Source organism: Limulus polyphemus, unplaced genomic scaffold, assembly GCF_000517525.1.
Source record: "Limulus polyphemus unplaced genomic scaffold, Limulus_polyphemus-2.1.2 Scaffold1239, whole genome shotgun sequence".
NCBI classification, from domain to species: Eukaryota; Metazoa; Arthropoda; class Merostomata; order Xiphosura; family Limulidae; genus Limulus; species Limulus polyphemus.
Genome location: NW_013666849.1, coordinates 257626 through 276007, shown reverse-complemented (window position 1 = coordinate 276007; position 18382 = coordinate 257626). Strand labels below are relative to the sequence as shown.

Genomic DNA, 18382 nt, shown 5'->3' with positions numbered 1-18382 from the left:
GGGATATCCATTCTTTATAAGATTAGTATTGGCTTCGAATACACAAAAGGTAGTTTTAAAATAAATTCCAGGAATTATATTAAAACAATTTGGTCAATTATTATTATGTAAAGGAAAAAAAAAAAATTTTTTTTTTAAATTATAATTTCATGTCAAGTAAGCTTGGAATATAATCCCTTAGCTCAAATACTTATTTCTTGAAATTTTTGTTAAATTATAAGGTATGTTTGAAAAACTATTCTAACTATTTTCAGTTAAGATTAATTCTTTATCCTTAGATTTCATAGAACAGTTAATATTGCTTTACTGATTCAAATTTTAATAATAATAAAAATGCATTAATCTTACAGAATGTTTTCATTAGCAATAAAATTTACTTGGATGCAGGTTCTACCATGAATTTAGATAAGAAAAAAAGTGCCCACTTTTACACCTACTTGATGGGTACTTCCTAATTCACAACCAATTCTTCTATAATATAAACTTGCTACTTAAATAGACCTGCAGTACAAGCTAATAAAATTTATTCTTGTGTAAAGAAATTTGTATTTATACAATTTATAACTGTTCTTCTCTCTTTTGCTGACAGGAGTTTACTTTAACAATCTTAAATTGCTAATTTGTTATTAGTGCTAGTGATATTAAGAGCAATATTGGTGACATATACACTATATACTTCTGTAAAATCAGATTTATTCAATTGGCAAATAGCATAAATACATGAAGAAAATGATGGAGTAGGATTTGGAAAACTTCATCAGTTTATTTTTTTTTTTATCATTGCTACTGCATAAATGATAGTAATAACAAGTCCTTTAGTTTATTGTATGGAGTATTAATACAAATTATTTGAACAAAATCATGGAAGAATTCACCTTAACTATCTAAACCTATCTGGTAAAATAATCCCAGTTGTTCCACAACTTCCTAAATGGTAAAAACTACATAATAATGATACATGCACATCAATATTTTAATATGTGGAAACAAAACAGTGGAGTATTTTTATCACATTTAAAATAATCTACTGTAAACAATCAACTTGCTTTGCTTCAACAACATTAATTCAGCAAAAAATAACTTCCCTACAAATGTTATGGTATTTTAAGTCAAACTACATTAAACTTCAGAACTGTATCATGTGGAAAGCAAGTAAATTCTGTAATTTGACGGTTAAATGTCTGGCATCACAAGTTATCTTACAATGAAAAGAAAGTTTTGGGGGTCAATGCATAAATATTTCAATACAAGCCTCCACTTTTATAATTATCAAGTATTTCTTTTTACAGATAAGCTTTATTTCAAGTGGAATATATCTAGTGATAACTTATAAGGTTTTAATATGTCAAACTGGCCAGAAGCACAAGTTTTAAATACACAAGAAAAGCTGTCATGGTACATATTATTCTTCATAGGAACACTAAAAATTACAAATATGTGAAATTCAAAAAGAAATTTTTTGGCCATTAATACTAAATGAGTTCAGTGTAAGAGCTTTTTTGTTATTTTACATAGAAAGTGGAGATTTCACTTGGCAATGGGGTCAGTTTTCTTCTCAGTAAGATGCAGTATAAGGAACCCACCAATATTGAGCTATCGTACATATGGGATATTGGCAGTAATTAGTGGGGCTAGCATAAATGCTGCCCTAAGAGCAGTTGTTTGTGCTAGTAATTCCTAATCATAGTATTCATACCTAATTCTAAAAAACTAACAAATGTGAACATTTTCTAAAAAAAGTATTTCGTCCGAGAAGTACTGCACAGGAAAAGTATTCAAATTGTTCTCTTTAGTTGTGTGCAACTTACTGAATCTAAAGGATTCAATGTACAGAGATTAAAATTTTACTGATATAAACTGTAATTTTTTATTATATTAAAAGTGCTATCCTTTATTTAAAAAATAATAGTTTCAAATACTCCAGTTTTTTAATAGTACATTTAAAAATTACATCAATAAAGATACCTTCATGTAGTGTCGTTGTGAAAGTCGTTCCTATTGTGTGGGTAATTACTTTTATTTATAATTGTACTCTGTAACAAAGAAAGAGTTGTTGCACATACCATAGTAATTTTTCAAATTGAGTGGATCTTGAATATCCAAAATGTGAGATTTTTATGGATTTTTGTTTGTGGTGCCATTCAATAGATGTAGTTTTCGTTACACATGTAGGTACATTCTACATCCATCATAGAAAGATTAACAATATTTGTAACTGTTTTAAATACAGGTACACCACCTATTTTCCAGCACCCTTGGTTCCAGAGCCTTGCCTGATTATCTGTTTTGCCGGACCAACAGAGGTTGCTTAATAATAATTCAACAATACACCTCTGTAACACTAATTATTCCCCTCCCATGTCTTTAAAGCACCATGGACTGCTAGAAACTTAAAACAAATATTAACTGTGAATTAAATGATTAATGAAATACATTAGTACAGGTATATATGATACAGGGTTATTAGTACAGTATAAATGAAAAAGTTTATTAATTACTGTACTTGCAAAGAATGTTGCATTAGTACCACTTCCAAAGTGGCAAATTTTAGAATTTTACAAGAACTGTAGAGATAATCACAAAGGGCTGGAAGTTTCATCATGGATTTGTGATGTTGCAGGGGAAATACCCGGGGTACTTGAAGTTAAAGCCACGGAATTATCGGATGTAGGCCTACTGCTTTGACACACACATTCTTCTTGGCTATGATTTTAAACATTTCATCCAATCAAAGTTGTTTTATGTGCTTTGATCTTTCCCTGTGTAATTTTTTATACGGAAAATGAAGAGTCATTAGCCCTTGTTCCTTTACGAAGGTAAAGTGCTCTTAATTCACCTGTCAACTCAATTAAAGAGTGATATATCTACTTAAAATGTAAGTAGCCTTTCCCAAAAGAGAGAGAGCGCCACACACAATGCCATCTGTAGACGCCCAGTGAACTACTCTGGTGGTCACAGAAATTTCAAGTGCACTCTAGTAATTTTGTCTGAATTAAAGGAGGTACCGGACCATCGGTAGTATACGGTATTTAGAACCAATAAATGATTTGGTGCATAAATAGTTATTAAAAAAATTCAGACACCATCAGTTTTTATTAGTAATATTACAGCTACTACTTAAATGTCTTGATCATATAATAACCCCATTCGTAAATTTATTCTGATGTTAAAAGCTTAATGAAAATTAAAAAAAAAAGATGGTACATGATTAGAAAAACTTCTGAACGACTTTTCTTGTAGACAACTTAACGAGTTAATGCTACTGAAATAACACTTTTAACATAGAGAGAGAGTGGCCTTATTTAATATCAAGTGTTCATTATGATTGTTCATGGTTTTAAGCCTTGACTTGAATTTTAGCAAATTACACCTTTTAAGACATCTGAATTTCTTAACCAATCTTTCTCATTCTTTGGAAATGTGTATGCTTGTGAATTATAACAAGACAGTCACCAAGAAGAATGTGAGTGCATGCATGTCAATAGAAATGTACCTTTTCAAAATAATCTCCCAACAATGCATATAGATAATTCCACGTTTATGTCTACAACTTGGTAGTTCTAATTTAGGCTTCACTTGACATTAAAGGGACATTTGTTTGCACAAAACTTACCTATCAAGTCTCCCCACTAAATACACATACACACTAACCATTTTCCTTTGTAATGCTTCTCGACTATCTCATTCTATTCATTACTACATTAAAAAAGGATATGATTTCAAGAAAAGTAGAAATGACAGTTTGATTGTGTATATCCATAGAAATATCCACTGTTACCTTGCTAAACCTTAATCAAGGTGTTGTGTAGCTTAAGTCTTATTAGATTTTTAAAAGATTCAGTACATCTTATCTAACATTAACAAATTTTTACAATACTATTTAATATCTCTAAAAAAAATTTGTACTACTAAAGTTAAATCGGAAAAAAATACTACACTTTGTATCATTCAAACTTTCAGAACACCGATTTTAATAAAAACTACAGTGTACCAAATAATAAAAACTTACTAATACATAATACTTACATAATATTCAATTTCTATGCTCCAACATGTCAGGTTCAGAGGAAAGCACTCTTCACAGAGTTAGTGATATTTACTTTCAGATGTACAAAAAACAAACTTTTTTTTTTACAGTAAATTCTTCACATTAATAAAATGGAAACTCTTGTAACTAAATCAAAATTAAAAAGGCACAAGATACAAAATACATTTCCTGCTGATAATAGTGCCATAAAGATCTCAAAATAACAGGTTATTTTAAAATTGTCTTAGGTCTATGAATATGAACATGTGCAAAAAACAAAAAGGCTGTACATGTAGTTCAATTTAATACACACATATACGACATGTACAATGTTGCTTTCAGTCTCTATCATCTCTATCATTTTCTTCTGGTGGAGGTGAGCCACCTTTAGGTGACTGTGTGGGAGATTTTGACCTGGACTTACTCTTTGAGGCTTTCTCTTTTCTCTCTGGACTGACAGACTTACTCTGGGATCTACTGTGGGAGTTTCTAGAACTTCTTGATGCAGACTTTGATCGAGAACGAGACCTGGAGCGAGATCTGCTACGGCTTTTCGTTGGAGTTCTACTAGGACTTCTTGAGCGAGACTTTGACCTAGACCTAGAACACCACGTATTCAAAATATTTTAAAAACATACCACATTTTATATACTTTAAATCTTATATAGATAAGCTATGGTAAAGGATGAAATTTGTATTCTTGCCTCACAGCTAAAATTACTTACCTAGTATTTTGATAAATATCATCATCACACAGTATAAAAACCTGGAAAGTATTTATCGCTACAATGACATAACGCCTTAGTATGATCAGGCAAATCAGAAAAGGAACTTTTTTTAAAACTTAATAGTAGGACATCCAGTATTTTACTAGCACTGTTTACAAGAACAGCATCCACTGCTAAGTACACTAAACAAAGGCAACACTTTCAATGTATGGAAAACTAAACAGAAAAAGGAACTACTACAGAATGATTACACACAAATGTGATAGTGTGTAAAGGGTAGTTAATTTGGGACCATTTACAAAAGGCTAAGTATGGAGAGGAAGTGGTAGTTTACAACCTGTTAAATAAATTATGTTATCCTTCAAAAATTACCTCACTTAATTATATTTTTACTCCACTGTTTTGGGTCCCTACAGTGGGAAGTTCAGAACCAGTTATGAACCAAACAAACTGAAAATGTTATAGTTGTGCAAAATTTAAATAAAATGCATTCTTAAATATACACTATGAGAAGACTAAATTAAAATTGCATAATGTGAACTTTTTTACAGCAATTTTGCCAAATCAAGTTTGAAAACACCGCTTTAAATGCATAAAACTAACAACAAATATATAGACACCAGCTCACCTTCGTTTCCTCGATCTGTCTTCAGACAATCTGACCTTCCTGCCATTTAATTCAGTGTTATCCAGCTTGTCCAATGCATTTTTCATGTCAGAATATGTTGCAAACTCCACAACACTGAAAAACAAATATTTAATGTTTGTGTGTGGAATAGTTCTGAAACCAGCCAATACTTGATACTTTCATTTCTATTGTTTAAAATAATTCAGTAAGAACTTTATAGATACTGATGCTACAGAAATGCATTTTATAAGTTTTTCATTTGAAGAAAATAAGATTCAATAACTTTTTAATCCTTAAAACAATGAGTAAGGGCAAGTTTGTTTTTTATATACATTATTAATAAAAATGTTCAATATAAATGGAATGTTAAAAGCTTAGTCTTTGGAAAAGTTGTTGAAACCACATGTAAAAAAAGTTTCCTAACAGCTTTTACAAAGTGATTATTGCTTCCATAAGTTTGTTTGGAAAAACTGGGTTCCAATTCTTTACAAAAGACAGGAATTTAACTTTCTGTGTACTGATACAAGTTACATTCAGTCTGTAAATGCTTTATTATTAAAGTTCAAAGTGTTACTATTGTTAATACACTGACTTTGAATGATATGTTTCAAATTTAAATAGTTTATAAAAAATTACCCTTCATTCCTTCTTTGTTTGTGAGCATCAGCATAAGTAACCTCTCCTGCTTGTCTCATGTAATCCTTGAGATCCTTCAGTGAATATTAAACTTAGTTAAAAAACATGTTTAACTGATGAAAAATAAGCAATTCTACATGGAAAAAAAAACCTGGAACTTTTATATAGAAACAACAACTTTAAAATGTGGGAATTCTTATTCTGAACACACTTTTGCATTATTTTAAGTTAAACAAAGTGATGCATAATTCACAATATAAAATTTAAATTTATTGCCTATTGTCTTAATAAAGATGCCAATTTTTCAGTTTACAATAAAGACAAAGGCAACTACCTTGAGTTAGCTTCTTAAAACAAGGGACAGAAAGTTACCTTGCTAGTCAGAAAATGATCCCTAGGAAAAAGAGGCTAGCACACCAGTGTACAGGCCAGACAGGCTGACTGATCGACTACCACAGTGCATTCAAGCAGGGAGCCTGGCTTTATCAAATGGACCCCTTGGTGGAGTCTGTCACAACCATCAGTGACAGACTTCCCGGAAGCACACACGCCAGGCTTCTTAGACTATGGAACCAGACCTCAAGCTTTAGGAAGGTGTTCTCACCCACTTACATGACCCTTCGGCGGGCGGCTACACCAGCTTAGACAACAAATGCTCATTGACCCTCACATACATCTAGGGAGATCCAGACAGCTGCAAGCCACATTGTTAATTATTACGTACATCATTTGAAAGGTTCAGGAAACCACAAGGATTAGTTTAACTTATTCTCTGTTCAATCAAATGTATCAACTTAGTGGCTACTATTATTGGAATTTATTATGCACAATATATGTTAAGGAAACAAAGTATTATCTTTTGTCAATCAAATGAACAAAATTATTGATTGCTACAACTTCAGAAACTTTAAAAATACTTTATTCACCGTGTATAAACATTTATATTCTGATATCATCACAGTGGGTACCGATTTTGTTTTTCATAGAATTTATTAGACTATTCTAATACCTTTAAAACATTAGCTCTTAAAATACTTTAACATCTACAAAGCTAAACATAAAGCATACAAAAACAGAAAATCTGAAGAAAAAAATACTAATTCAAAATTACATAATTAACTCTTAAGATTACTATCAAACATTGATTCTTAATATATCCATAACAATCACACCACATATAAAACATAGAAAGAGGATGTCTGAACAAGGTAGTTCTTTCTACCACCAAGAACCATTTAACCGACAATGCTCAAGACCCTAGTTGTAACTATTTTACACATTTGAGACTGATTTGTGCAACATGCCAGTAAAAAATACACAAGTTCCCAAAGCTAAGATCACACTTATCTTCATGATAACAAAACGGTTCTCCAAATACTAAAATTTGCCTTTGAAGACCAAGATATGTTTTCATCTAGTACATGTATCTGTAATTTTTAAAACATGGCACTCCCATACATAGAGTAACATAAACCCAACCTCAGCCATCTTGCATGTACCACATTCCTATTTTGAGAACTTTCTCATAAGATGAATTTGTTTAATTTTGTTGTTCCATAGCACATAATTTGTTTTCTATGATTTCTTTTTCTGTGAACAGGTCTCACATTCAAGTATCATCGAAGATCAAATTCATTCTCAGAAGGTTTAGTTAGAGATATTTAAACATTGACAGAATGTAGCTATAGTGTGTGAAAACAATGTAAGAGTCAGATTATTTGTAAAATGTTCCTGTGTTAAACTTCTCAGCAATCAGTACAAAAACTAACAATCCTGAAAAACATGCATGGCCAATATTTGAGATCATTCAACTCGCACAAGAACATTGCAATAATCAGTATAAAAAGTTGTACTTTAATAATGTGCACCATAAAAGTCATCCACAAGTTCCAGCTAATCATGGGAAAACCCAATCCTGTTTACCTAAAACAAATAATTTACTGACTTTCAAAATTAAGCCAAGAAAAAATGAACATGTTTTACATTACATATAGAAACAACATCCATTTATTCTTTATAGCAAAAGGGTTACACTGAGGCTTTTAGCTGGAGTAACGCTTTTAATTTGATAAATTAATAAAAGAAGTTACCCACCATATCATTATGCTTTTCTGTATACTGAATTCATGTTGGGATGTGCTAATTAATTAATATTTATTTGAAATTAAGCTACTGATAAAATTGAACTTTTCCATCATTGAAATCTGATAAAAAGATTTGGAAAACAAAATATTTTCTAGACTATTTTAATTTCTGGTTATTGTTCCACAATCTCCTATGAATCAGTAGGAGAAAAAAATTCCCTTTCAAAAGTTCTATTTCATCACAAATGCACGGATTTCCCAGTTAATAAAAAGTATAAAGAGATGGTGATCTTGATAAAAAGAGTGCGCGCTCACGTGGATCCATATATGCAGTTTTAAAATTAAGATCAAGAGTTAAAAAGTATGGACACATATTTGTCTTCAGCCCAGTATTTTAAACCTTTTCATATACAAGTTATGAATCATTCAACACATATCAGGTTTAATAGAACAGTATTTCCTTCAAACACACACACACAAAAGCAGCAATCTGTTGTATCTAGAGCAGAATTCACAATACTAAAGATTTATCACATCTTTAACTAGACTGTCAACAAATAAAGCAGCACACCAGGAAAAAATTTAGCTGCTCAATTACTGGCAACTAATTAACTGGTTATCAACCAATTTTTATAATGATATATTGTTAAACTTGTGGTCTAATCTTGGCCCAAAATAAGCCACTTTATTTGAAAGAAGTTCTTCATAAGACTTGTAAATATTAAACTATGATTAAATGCAACGTTTACTACTTATTTGTTCCAAGTCTGACATCTCTCGTAGTGGAACGAGTCCAAAAATGAAATCTTATCACAAGCATCCTGGGAAAAAATGCCCATACTTCCACAAATTCAAGCAGACAGTTACAAAACTCAAATCTGTGATAATCTATATGCATGTTTAAGAACAATGTCTTAATCAAGAATATATATGACAGTAGCATAGCAAACAATTATAAAAAATGCAGAAGTAATGTTTTATATAAATTTTACAGAAAAGAAATTTTCACGTCAGATGACTTTTTATCATGAATTACACCACTGCCATGAATAAACAATTTATCCACATTTTTGTGCAACATACTATTTCATGATCACAATTTTCATGTATCTCTATGAAACTTGTACAATTCTCAGTCACACAATGGCCTTCAAGCTTTTTATAATGCTTGACAAGCAAAAACTACTGGCTATAATATACAGATGTATTTAACCAGAAGCACAATTGCTAATACACACAACTGCACAGTTTGGGGTAACTCGTGCTATAAATCATTATTCATACATAATTATATTTTGCTATTTCACACGTAGCCATGGTAATACATACTAAATAAAAAATTTAAAAAAGTGGAACAAAAATTTAATAAATGTTATTTAATCTTGCATAATGGATACATGCCTTTTCCAAGAAAGAAAACTTATGGTAATGAAATACTGATTATTTGATACATGTTTAATCTTTGTTAAATAAACAAAAATAAACTAATGGAAAACTTCGTAACTTTTTTAGCTCATATTTCTTTTTGGACATTTTAATGTAAAAACCGTTTGTGAGCTAGGAAAACTAAGATTTCCAAACTCATTGTTCCTGAAAGGTGGATGCACATAACTTACATGATTAAGCCATATTCAGTTGGTCAAGAGACAATAGCAGCACAAGTTTCACCAATGTAAAGTGAAGACCATACTTAACACTTTTACCTATATGTACGGTTTAATACATGCATTTACTAAATTCAATACCTTTACTTTCGAAAAATGCCAGAAACTGTACACAAACAAAACATTTAAGGTGAAAACGTTTTAATGTTAATTGCAGAGTAGTTTTGAATAGCACAAAAGTGCTCGAATACAACTGAAGAACAATATAATTGTTACTGTTGTAATGTAAACTTTATACCATTTCATAAAGTGTTATTTCTTTAAACTTACGAAATTTATTTTAATTTTTTTTACATCACGAAATAATACTTCTCTCCTTGACTGTTTCTTTTCAAGTATTTTTAAAATGTTTCAAGATTATACACTCAAGATTTGTAGCCATGAAATAAAATTCTTGTGTCTGTACACACAAGTCACTAAGAGTGCAATACTGTTGAAATTTAAAAATAAATCAGTAACAATTTTTTTTTTTGTCAAATTGTGTAATTTTACATTTCTTTTTTTTCACAATTATTCTTTTCTTTGATATTTCACCTTACCAACTTGAACAGTAAATTAGCCATAAAACAACCAAGGCTACTGCAAAATCTGAACATTTATGGATTTATAATAGGTATGCAAAATGCACAGGCAAGATCAACAAGACCAATGCAGCTGCAGTAGCATTACTACACGTTATTTATAGATTTACGAACTTTGGAGAAAACAAAAACTATCATCACACAAAATACAGAAAGAACATTTCGCAGCATGAGATAACTTTCTATTTATTAAACTTACTTATTTGTGAATGCATTTTTCCTGTAAATATTTGTACATATAACTTTGTGTCCATTAAATTTGTTTGGGTCATAATTAGCCGAGATACTAGAATAAAGACACCTTCCTATCAAATTTTTATTATCATACTAGTTCATCTATTAAACAGACCTCCAAGATACTACTGATAAAAGATATGAAAGGGTTAGTATAAAATGGGCAACAGCAATGGAAATTATTTTGGCCATACAAAGCAGTTATAGGAACAAAGAAACATTTGTATGTACACTTATTGCCACCAAGTTTTATCAACAGTACATTATTACCAAGAGCAGATTTTGCAGTGCTATTATCAATTATAAGCTATGATATAATGCTGACATTGCTAACAGCAGAGCCAGGTATATTGAAAAGTAATTGCAACATTTTACTTGTGTTCACATGACAAATGTTAAACTTCCAAAGTGGGTCCACAGACATTCAAACTGGTGCATATGCTGAAATAATGTTATTATTCTTACATATAAAAGACTAAGATTTGTATGTGTTTCTAGAAATTGCTAGATGTAACCAGGAAATTGGTATTTGTAACTGCTTTCCTAACCACTCTGTAATAAGAGTTACTCATGTCACCAACATACTTATCAAACACCCTTTCGATGTTAAGACGAAGGTGTTGTTTTTCAGAGAGGGTAAAATGAATACTTGAAAGTTTCATACAGCTTAGGTAAATTAATGTTTTAATTTCATATTAGATAAATTAAAATGAAACAAAAACTTTGCATACATTTGCTTATTCATTTATAATATCTATACACTATCAGTAGTGTGAAATTTATAACATGTTCTTTTAGTCTATTTCCAATGTTTTTGGAAGTAATATAAATATTTACAATAATGCTACTCTATTCACTCCTGTTTTGTTCTTATGTACACACCAACAATTACAATATCCTATAAACTATCAGTAGTGTACAGTTTGTAACAATGTAATTTCTTCTTTTATTACATTTCCTGATACAATACATATTTTGAACACAAAACAATATTATCTTTAATAAGAATTTTACTATAACTTGTCAGTGTACTGTTTCTAATTATATGCATAATCACTGTTGTCCACATTTTTTTTATACTCAAAGCTAAAATTCTGTAGACAGATTTCCTCTAGTTCATTGTACAATTTCGAAAATATAAAATAGTTTTCTCAACATGCAATCTAAAACACTAGCTGAAAATAAAAAGGGTTAACATTATGAAGAAGAGCTATGCACCCTCATGGAAGCTTCCTCTTCAGAAAAAGACACTACATTCAGATAAACCTGAAGTTGAAAACACTGTCACTGAAGTTTTAGAATTGGTGGATGCTTTTACAATTAGATTCAACCAATCCACATAAGCCAGAAAAACCAATTATGTTCTATGGACTGATGTTCATTTGGCTCATCTAGGGTCAGGAATCTCCTTAGCCAGAAGAAAGTTAACTGGTGCCACCTGATGCAAAGTTACATCTTCAAGACAGTACTATTTAACACTGAAAGGGACAGCATTCTTTTAGTTCCAGCAGAATAAGTTCTTGTACAATGCAAGAAAAGGATTGCTTGCAGTAAAATCTGGAATTGGGCAAATGCTACTGATGAAAATCCAAGAAATATAACATCTTTTGAAAAAGGAGATCCTCCATTCCCAGCAAGCTAAAAGAGTACAAATCTTTTCCATTTTCAACTTTTTCTTTGAGTGCTAAGATCATTTATAAAAGTGCAGAAGAAACAGATTTGCTCATGAAGATGGTGCAAACTTAAGTCAAAAAAAAAGTAAAAACATCCACTGATATTTTTTAGAATATTTTAGCCTATTTAGGAGTACAACAGGCTATAGAAGTCAACCATATACCATATTATCCAATCTTATATAATATTTCAATGATTATGTATTCTCCAGACAAAAATTTCCAGACATTCACATGTTTTTAAACTTTAATGACAACACTCTCAGTCTTCCTAGAAATCATTCTCAAAATGACATACAAAATGCAGAACTGGGGTTCAAATATCTACCAAACAAACCTATGTAGCAGGAAATAAATTTGTGGGTCCTGGCATGATTAGTTAGTGGGTATTGCCTAAAATTTAAAATGCATACTGGAAATGAAGGGGATAAGGCTGTTTGAAGTTTAGTTGACACTAATGTAATGAGATTAATATATAAATATACCAGTGCAGGATACTATCTTTACAGGTAATTACTACACTCCTCCAAGTGTCACTTTAATAAACACTTTCCGTAAAAACAATACATTAGACTTGGAAAGACACATTATCTTCACATATAATAATTACACTCCACACCTCTCTTTGATAAATTATTTTCTCTAACAGTACAGTAAAGTGCAACAAAATAACTTTACAGACTGTCATTACAATTGTCTTTGATAAATTACTCTCGGAACTTAGGTGCTACGCGTCAAAATAACTTTCTTGAAAAACTGTAGAATATGTTTCCTAAAGTTGAAGTAAAATCTGTAATACGTGGGCATATAAAGTGACACAAAAGGGTAAGACAGGAGAGACATTCATAATTTTGGAAGAGCAGAAATTTCAGACAACCAGACATAATAGCGGATTACAGCAAGTAAACACAGGAGTTCATCAAATGAAGAGGAACAGTTTTTAAGTTATAATTCTGCAAGATAAAAACTAAAATAACAAATGTTTTTGTTTTTTTTACAGAATTTTAGATTTGGCAGTTGTTTTTTTATACAAATAAACAGAAGTTTCTCATGTTTGAGATCAAGTTGTTTGAGGATCCAATTTTCTCTGGTCAGTGTAAGATATTTATTTTATAATCCTATATTTAAATCTAATTTGCATATTTATAAGTTTGGTACAACTGTTCTTTGTATATACATGTAATTATCCCAGACTCAGATTTTTTATTTCTACTGATTCATACAGAAAATTTTGTTTCTGTCAATATAACTAATAGATGTAAAGACTTGCCAACACAAACAGAAAATAAAATGAATACAAAATATCTTCAATTTAAATATTGTAAACATGGTCTGAAATAAGGTCCAATATATTATTATTAGTTTAGCTAAGTCTGTAAACAATAACTAAAATTTACTTACTTAAAAAAACAACAATAACAAATGTTAAAATTTTATATTTATCCAGTAATGACAGTAATAATTTCCTCGTTAACAAAGAGAGAGAGAAACCAAAAGCATCATCTGCACTCAATGAGTCAAACTTGAATGATCAGAGTGTAGCTTACTCGGAAGCCATATAGTTGTTAATCAAAACATTGTTCTAAGCCAGGTCCAGGAACTCCATTTTTCAAAATACAATATTCAAATGTATATTATATAAGACCAACACACACACACACACATATACCACAAAAACATTCTAAGGTCCATAACTGGTCAGGAAAATTTCTGAATGAAAATTGTTATGAATCAAAGTTTTCAGTAATTGCTTGAGATGGAAAATGCCAAAACCTATTTAGATTGTTTCAGCATTTACATCCTTAATTACATGTTTTGTAAAAAAGAGCTTCAAAACAATACAAGATTCAAATAGATATTGTATAACATTTCAGGGATATGGCCAATTGAAGGGTTTATTCATGTTATGGAGTTGAAAAAATTGTAACATATACAACAACTTCACTGTTTGCTTTGAAATGCTGGTATTACAAGGTTTATTGGTAAAGATAATGGGTATGATAAGGGTAAATGATTATTTTAATGCTCCCACCCTGTTAGATCATGTTGTTACAGGGACAAAACAATGACTCTGTTCACTCCCCTAAATTATGTACAAAATAAATTACAGCTAGAATGTTACGATTTAAAATTTTACTTTGATCATACTTTATTAACATTTGTTTTGACAGTAGAAACCATGACAGAGTGTAGTTTTTTGGAACACATGTACATAATTTGGTAAAAGAATGACAGAAATTTGTTTTATGTGTAAAATAGAGTAAGAAAAATATTATCTATTTACACTCATTTTAATGCTTTAGACATATACTTTATTACACCACTTCTTTCAACAAGGTAGCCTAACACATGACATATTTAGGCCTTCTATAGTCTATGTATGAAAACTGGCTTTTAGAGCAAGTGTTATTAATTAGAGCATCATAAATAGCTATGCTATGTAGAGGTTTTTATGGTATTATAAATGAATCAAGAAAGACTAATTTATACTTTAAAATGTCCTATGGTTATCATGTGTTTGAAGTGTCTGTTTCAGGCAGGGTGACTTTCATAAATTATTAATCTTTTTAATTTAAAGTCAGATTTATCCAAATTAAAACCACTGGCAGTGATGGGTTAATAAAAAATCTTTTAATCTTGGGTGTTTGCTCCCTAGTAGAGTATTTAGTAGAAATCTGAGTTTAAGATTTTTAATTTTATAAAATTAACAGTAAAGAATGGCCAACCTATTTTACCTATTTTACAGTATGAAAAGAATGAACACCTAAACTTTTGTTTACTGAAGTTTGCATAGGAAGTTTTATAAATTGCCTTTTTTAACTATTATGAAAGTCTGATTTACATATTCTTACTAAAGTCCCACAAAGTTTTAAAACTGAACTGTTTATGCTATTCAAACATGCAATTTAATAAACTCCAAAACCAAGAAGTTAAAAAATCTTGCATGGGTGACAGTTTCAACTCAATCTCAGTTTTTATTCACTTTTTTACTAAATTCCTACAGCACCTGGGCCGACGGAAGCTTACCTGCCAACTAACACGGCTACTGAGGTTTTCAACAATAACACGATACTCTGTTCTAGTAGGTGGGCCATACCTGGGAGTGAAACCATGACTGATTGAGTAAAAAGAAAAGAGAAACAATTACACATACAAAGAGCAATTATGTAGCATGGAATAATACAGGAAATCAGATGTTTGAAAAACATGCCGCCATATCGGGCACACAATATTTTAATTAAATGAATTTAGTTTTTTTTCATTTTTCTATAAACAGGCAAGTAGTGCAAAAACATATTCTAAGTATAAGAAAGAGAAAGTAACATTAGAAAATACTTGCATACTAATTTAAATTTAACAATATTTTGTATAAAATAAAGATTATATCTGACAAAATCTAAAAACAAAAACTTAATTATATTAATTAATAATTTGAAAAATTATGCCATTTATAAATAATACATCATTCCATTCAGGATGAGGCTACAAAAAATACTGATTCTGTTGTTAACACTATTCTCCTATGTGAAGTGCATAAGAACTATCAATGATACAACTGTTCAATAAAAATATTTATAAATTTTTCCAGGAGAGTGGTTTTGATAAGTTTCACCTAATATTATCAAGACTGATACAAAATATAAACAAGTTTTATATTTAGATAAAATTAGATAACTGCAATATAACAAAACAGTTATACCATCAACACGCTGGCGTGAGTAATATTATTGGATAGGTCTCTTGATCACTGTAACATAATTATAACTTCAAAAACACCAAATGACTATGTTTTTACTTAAATTGGGCTCACAAATGAGCAAAATAAACTTCGTTTAAGATATACGTTACTTTGCTAAACTCTTAGTAAATTTGAAAATTCTGCTTAATACCAGTCTCTCTCAATTATTTCCTAATATCCATCAAAAAATTGAAAAATACAAGTTTAACAGTAACTTGAAAAGATTCAGCCTTCAAGTTTTGTTAAGTGAATTACTTTTTTTTTTTACAAATCACAGATAGTTATAATTACATATAAAATAATAAAAAAAAATTGAAATAGTGTTATGATGTAGAATAAAATAGTACATACAAGTGAGCTTTGAAGCTCGTTTGTTATATTCTATAAATTTTTTACTACTAATCAATTATCACAACTGCACTGCTATAATTAAACAAAAACTGATAATTATATAGCAAATTAACTAAAAGCTAGCTTTTACATGGACATACAGCATTGGAAATATTTATGGAAACTTATCAGTCACAATCGAGTGATTGCAAATAAATGGTCAATATATTGTTAATACAATAAACCTTTAGATATAATGCAAAAAAAAAGACAGGCAAGTTGTTTTGCATTTCCTTACCGAACAGTGAACTATGTTTTAATGTATAGTTATGAAATACAGTTCCAACTGCCTTGCATTGTCCATCTCAAATCAGCCATTTCAGCTTCTTAATTTCCACATCAATCCATAAAGCATTAATATTCATATTGAGACTATGTGCAGATCAAGCCATGGTTGTTATTACTGTCATTTGGATAACTAATCCCTGCCCAACAGGTCTTGATTCCAAAGGAATAGCACGATGGAATCATCTTGTACCTATCAGCAGTATAGATGCCATCAATTTTTGTGTATATCTCCACTTCATTAGCCGAGATGCTACCCATGCTTCACTTTACATGTTTTAATTCTCTCCTCTGTTACTGAACAAACTATAGTTGGTTGTTTGTAAAGAATATGAATTTATCTGTATAAAACACCCTCCCTCAGATTTGCTCTTATTGTTTTAAGTTTGATGGCCATTTCAGCCTTTTGGTTTATTTCTCCCTCTTAAATAATGGTATTTGAACAGCTACACATCCAATGAGACCATTTTTTGCTAGTGTATATCTTACTGTTCTGGAAGTAATACTTACACCTGTACTTAACTCTCAATGCCAAGATGTGTTAAACCGATATATGTGCCGTATAGCTTGTTTTACTGCATTTCAAAAAAAAATTTAAAATACTGGATGAACTAGTTTGAAACTTCACACAAACTTTTTAACAGATTATATAGTTTATTTCCTACGTGATACATTTGTATGAATTCACAGCTTTGAAAATTGTAATGTTTAAAAATAAAATAAACATGCTTACCTTTGTTGTAGATTTAAATAACTGATTATTATTTCTTCCTACATTTTTGTAAAACTTTCCTATAAAGTTTTCACCTTATAAAACTAAATTTTGTTTTGATTCTAAAAACACTTCACACAGTTTCATCATGCTTATGATCATTGGTGCACTATTAAAAATGGCTTTACCACACCAAAATATAAAAAAGTCATTAAGCTGTTAATCAGAATATTTTAATTAACATATCCAACAGGTAATAAAACCTATTTATATTAATTTATAAATATTTCTTTTTGATGATTCTCTGTGCCCATCTAAACAGTTTTTTAAGGTCTAATGTACACACAGCCTAACAAAGTAGCATTATTGATGAAACAAAGCCTGATATGGTTAAGTGTAAATGACTGTACCATCTTGTTCCATGAAAAACACTACATCTCCTATCATACTGCAACATTATAATTGACCTCTACCATGAAGTACCCAAGTATTTAATGTTTTTAGCAGTTTGTCTGGTTCAAATATGATTACTTATTTTATGGATTTTTACCTGAAGTCAATGAGTTTCTGAAATATTGAAAAAGGATTTTATTTCACATAGTCAACAAGTTTTATCAAAAATTCTATAAAAAAAGGTTAATTGGTGGAGGTCTGATCCAAACCTTTAACTTGCACAAAAACAAAAAAAAATATGCCAGTTTTCACCGCCAGGCAATGTTAGGTTAGTTGCAAGGAGGGTGGAAACTGTCCTATACATGCTTAATGATGAAAATTTCAGACTTCAGGGCCAGATCTCCCTGCAAAAACACTATATGGAGAATAATGGTTTTTGGATTCTTATTCAAGGCATAAAAATGGACCAGCAAAATATTATTCCAGTTATTTTTGGGATGTGACAGTTGAAGAATCAAGTGTAAGATAACCTAATGTCTTGTTGCAGAAAATTTCTCTAGCATTTAGATATAATTCAACATGAAAATATGTGTGTGTGTGTGTGTGTG

General features: G+C 30.4%; 1 protein-coding gene across 4 annotated transcripts in view; it reads right to left on the bottom strand.

Annotated features, from left to right (window-relative positions):
• Positions 1 to 3701: 3701 nt before the first annotated feature.
• The window catches only part of LOC106462751 (serine/arginine-rich splicing factor 4-like), a 28046-nt gene continuing 13365 nt past the window's right edge, over positions 3702 to 18382 (bottom strand). For 2 of the 4 annotated variants that reach the window (XM_013922700.2, XM_013922699.2), the window contains exons 5-8: positions 15283 to 15370; positions 6020 to 6093; positions 5384 to 5497; positions 3702 to 4627 (exon numbers count right to left, since the gene is read on the bottom strand). In XM_013922700.2, the coding sequence (XP_013778154.1) occupies positions 4366 to 4627; positions 5384 to 5497; positions 6020 to 6093; positions 15283 to 15370 (538 nt within the window). In that variant the 3' untranslated portion in view covers positions 3702 to 4365. The remainder of the gene's footprint in view (positions 4628 to 5383; positions 5498 to 6019; positions 6094 to 15282; positions 15371 to 18382) is intronic. The other 2 variants (XM_013922702.2, XM_013922701.2) reach the window with 1 other exon arrangement.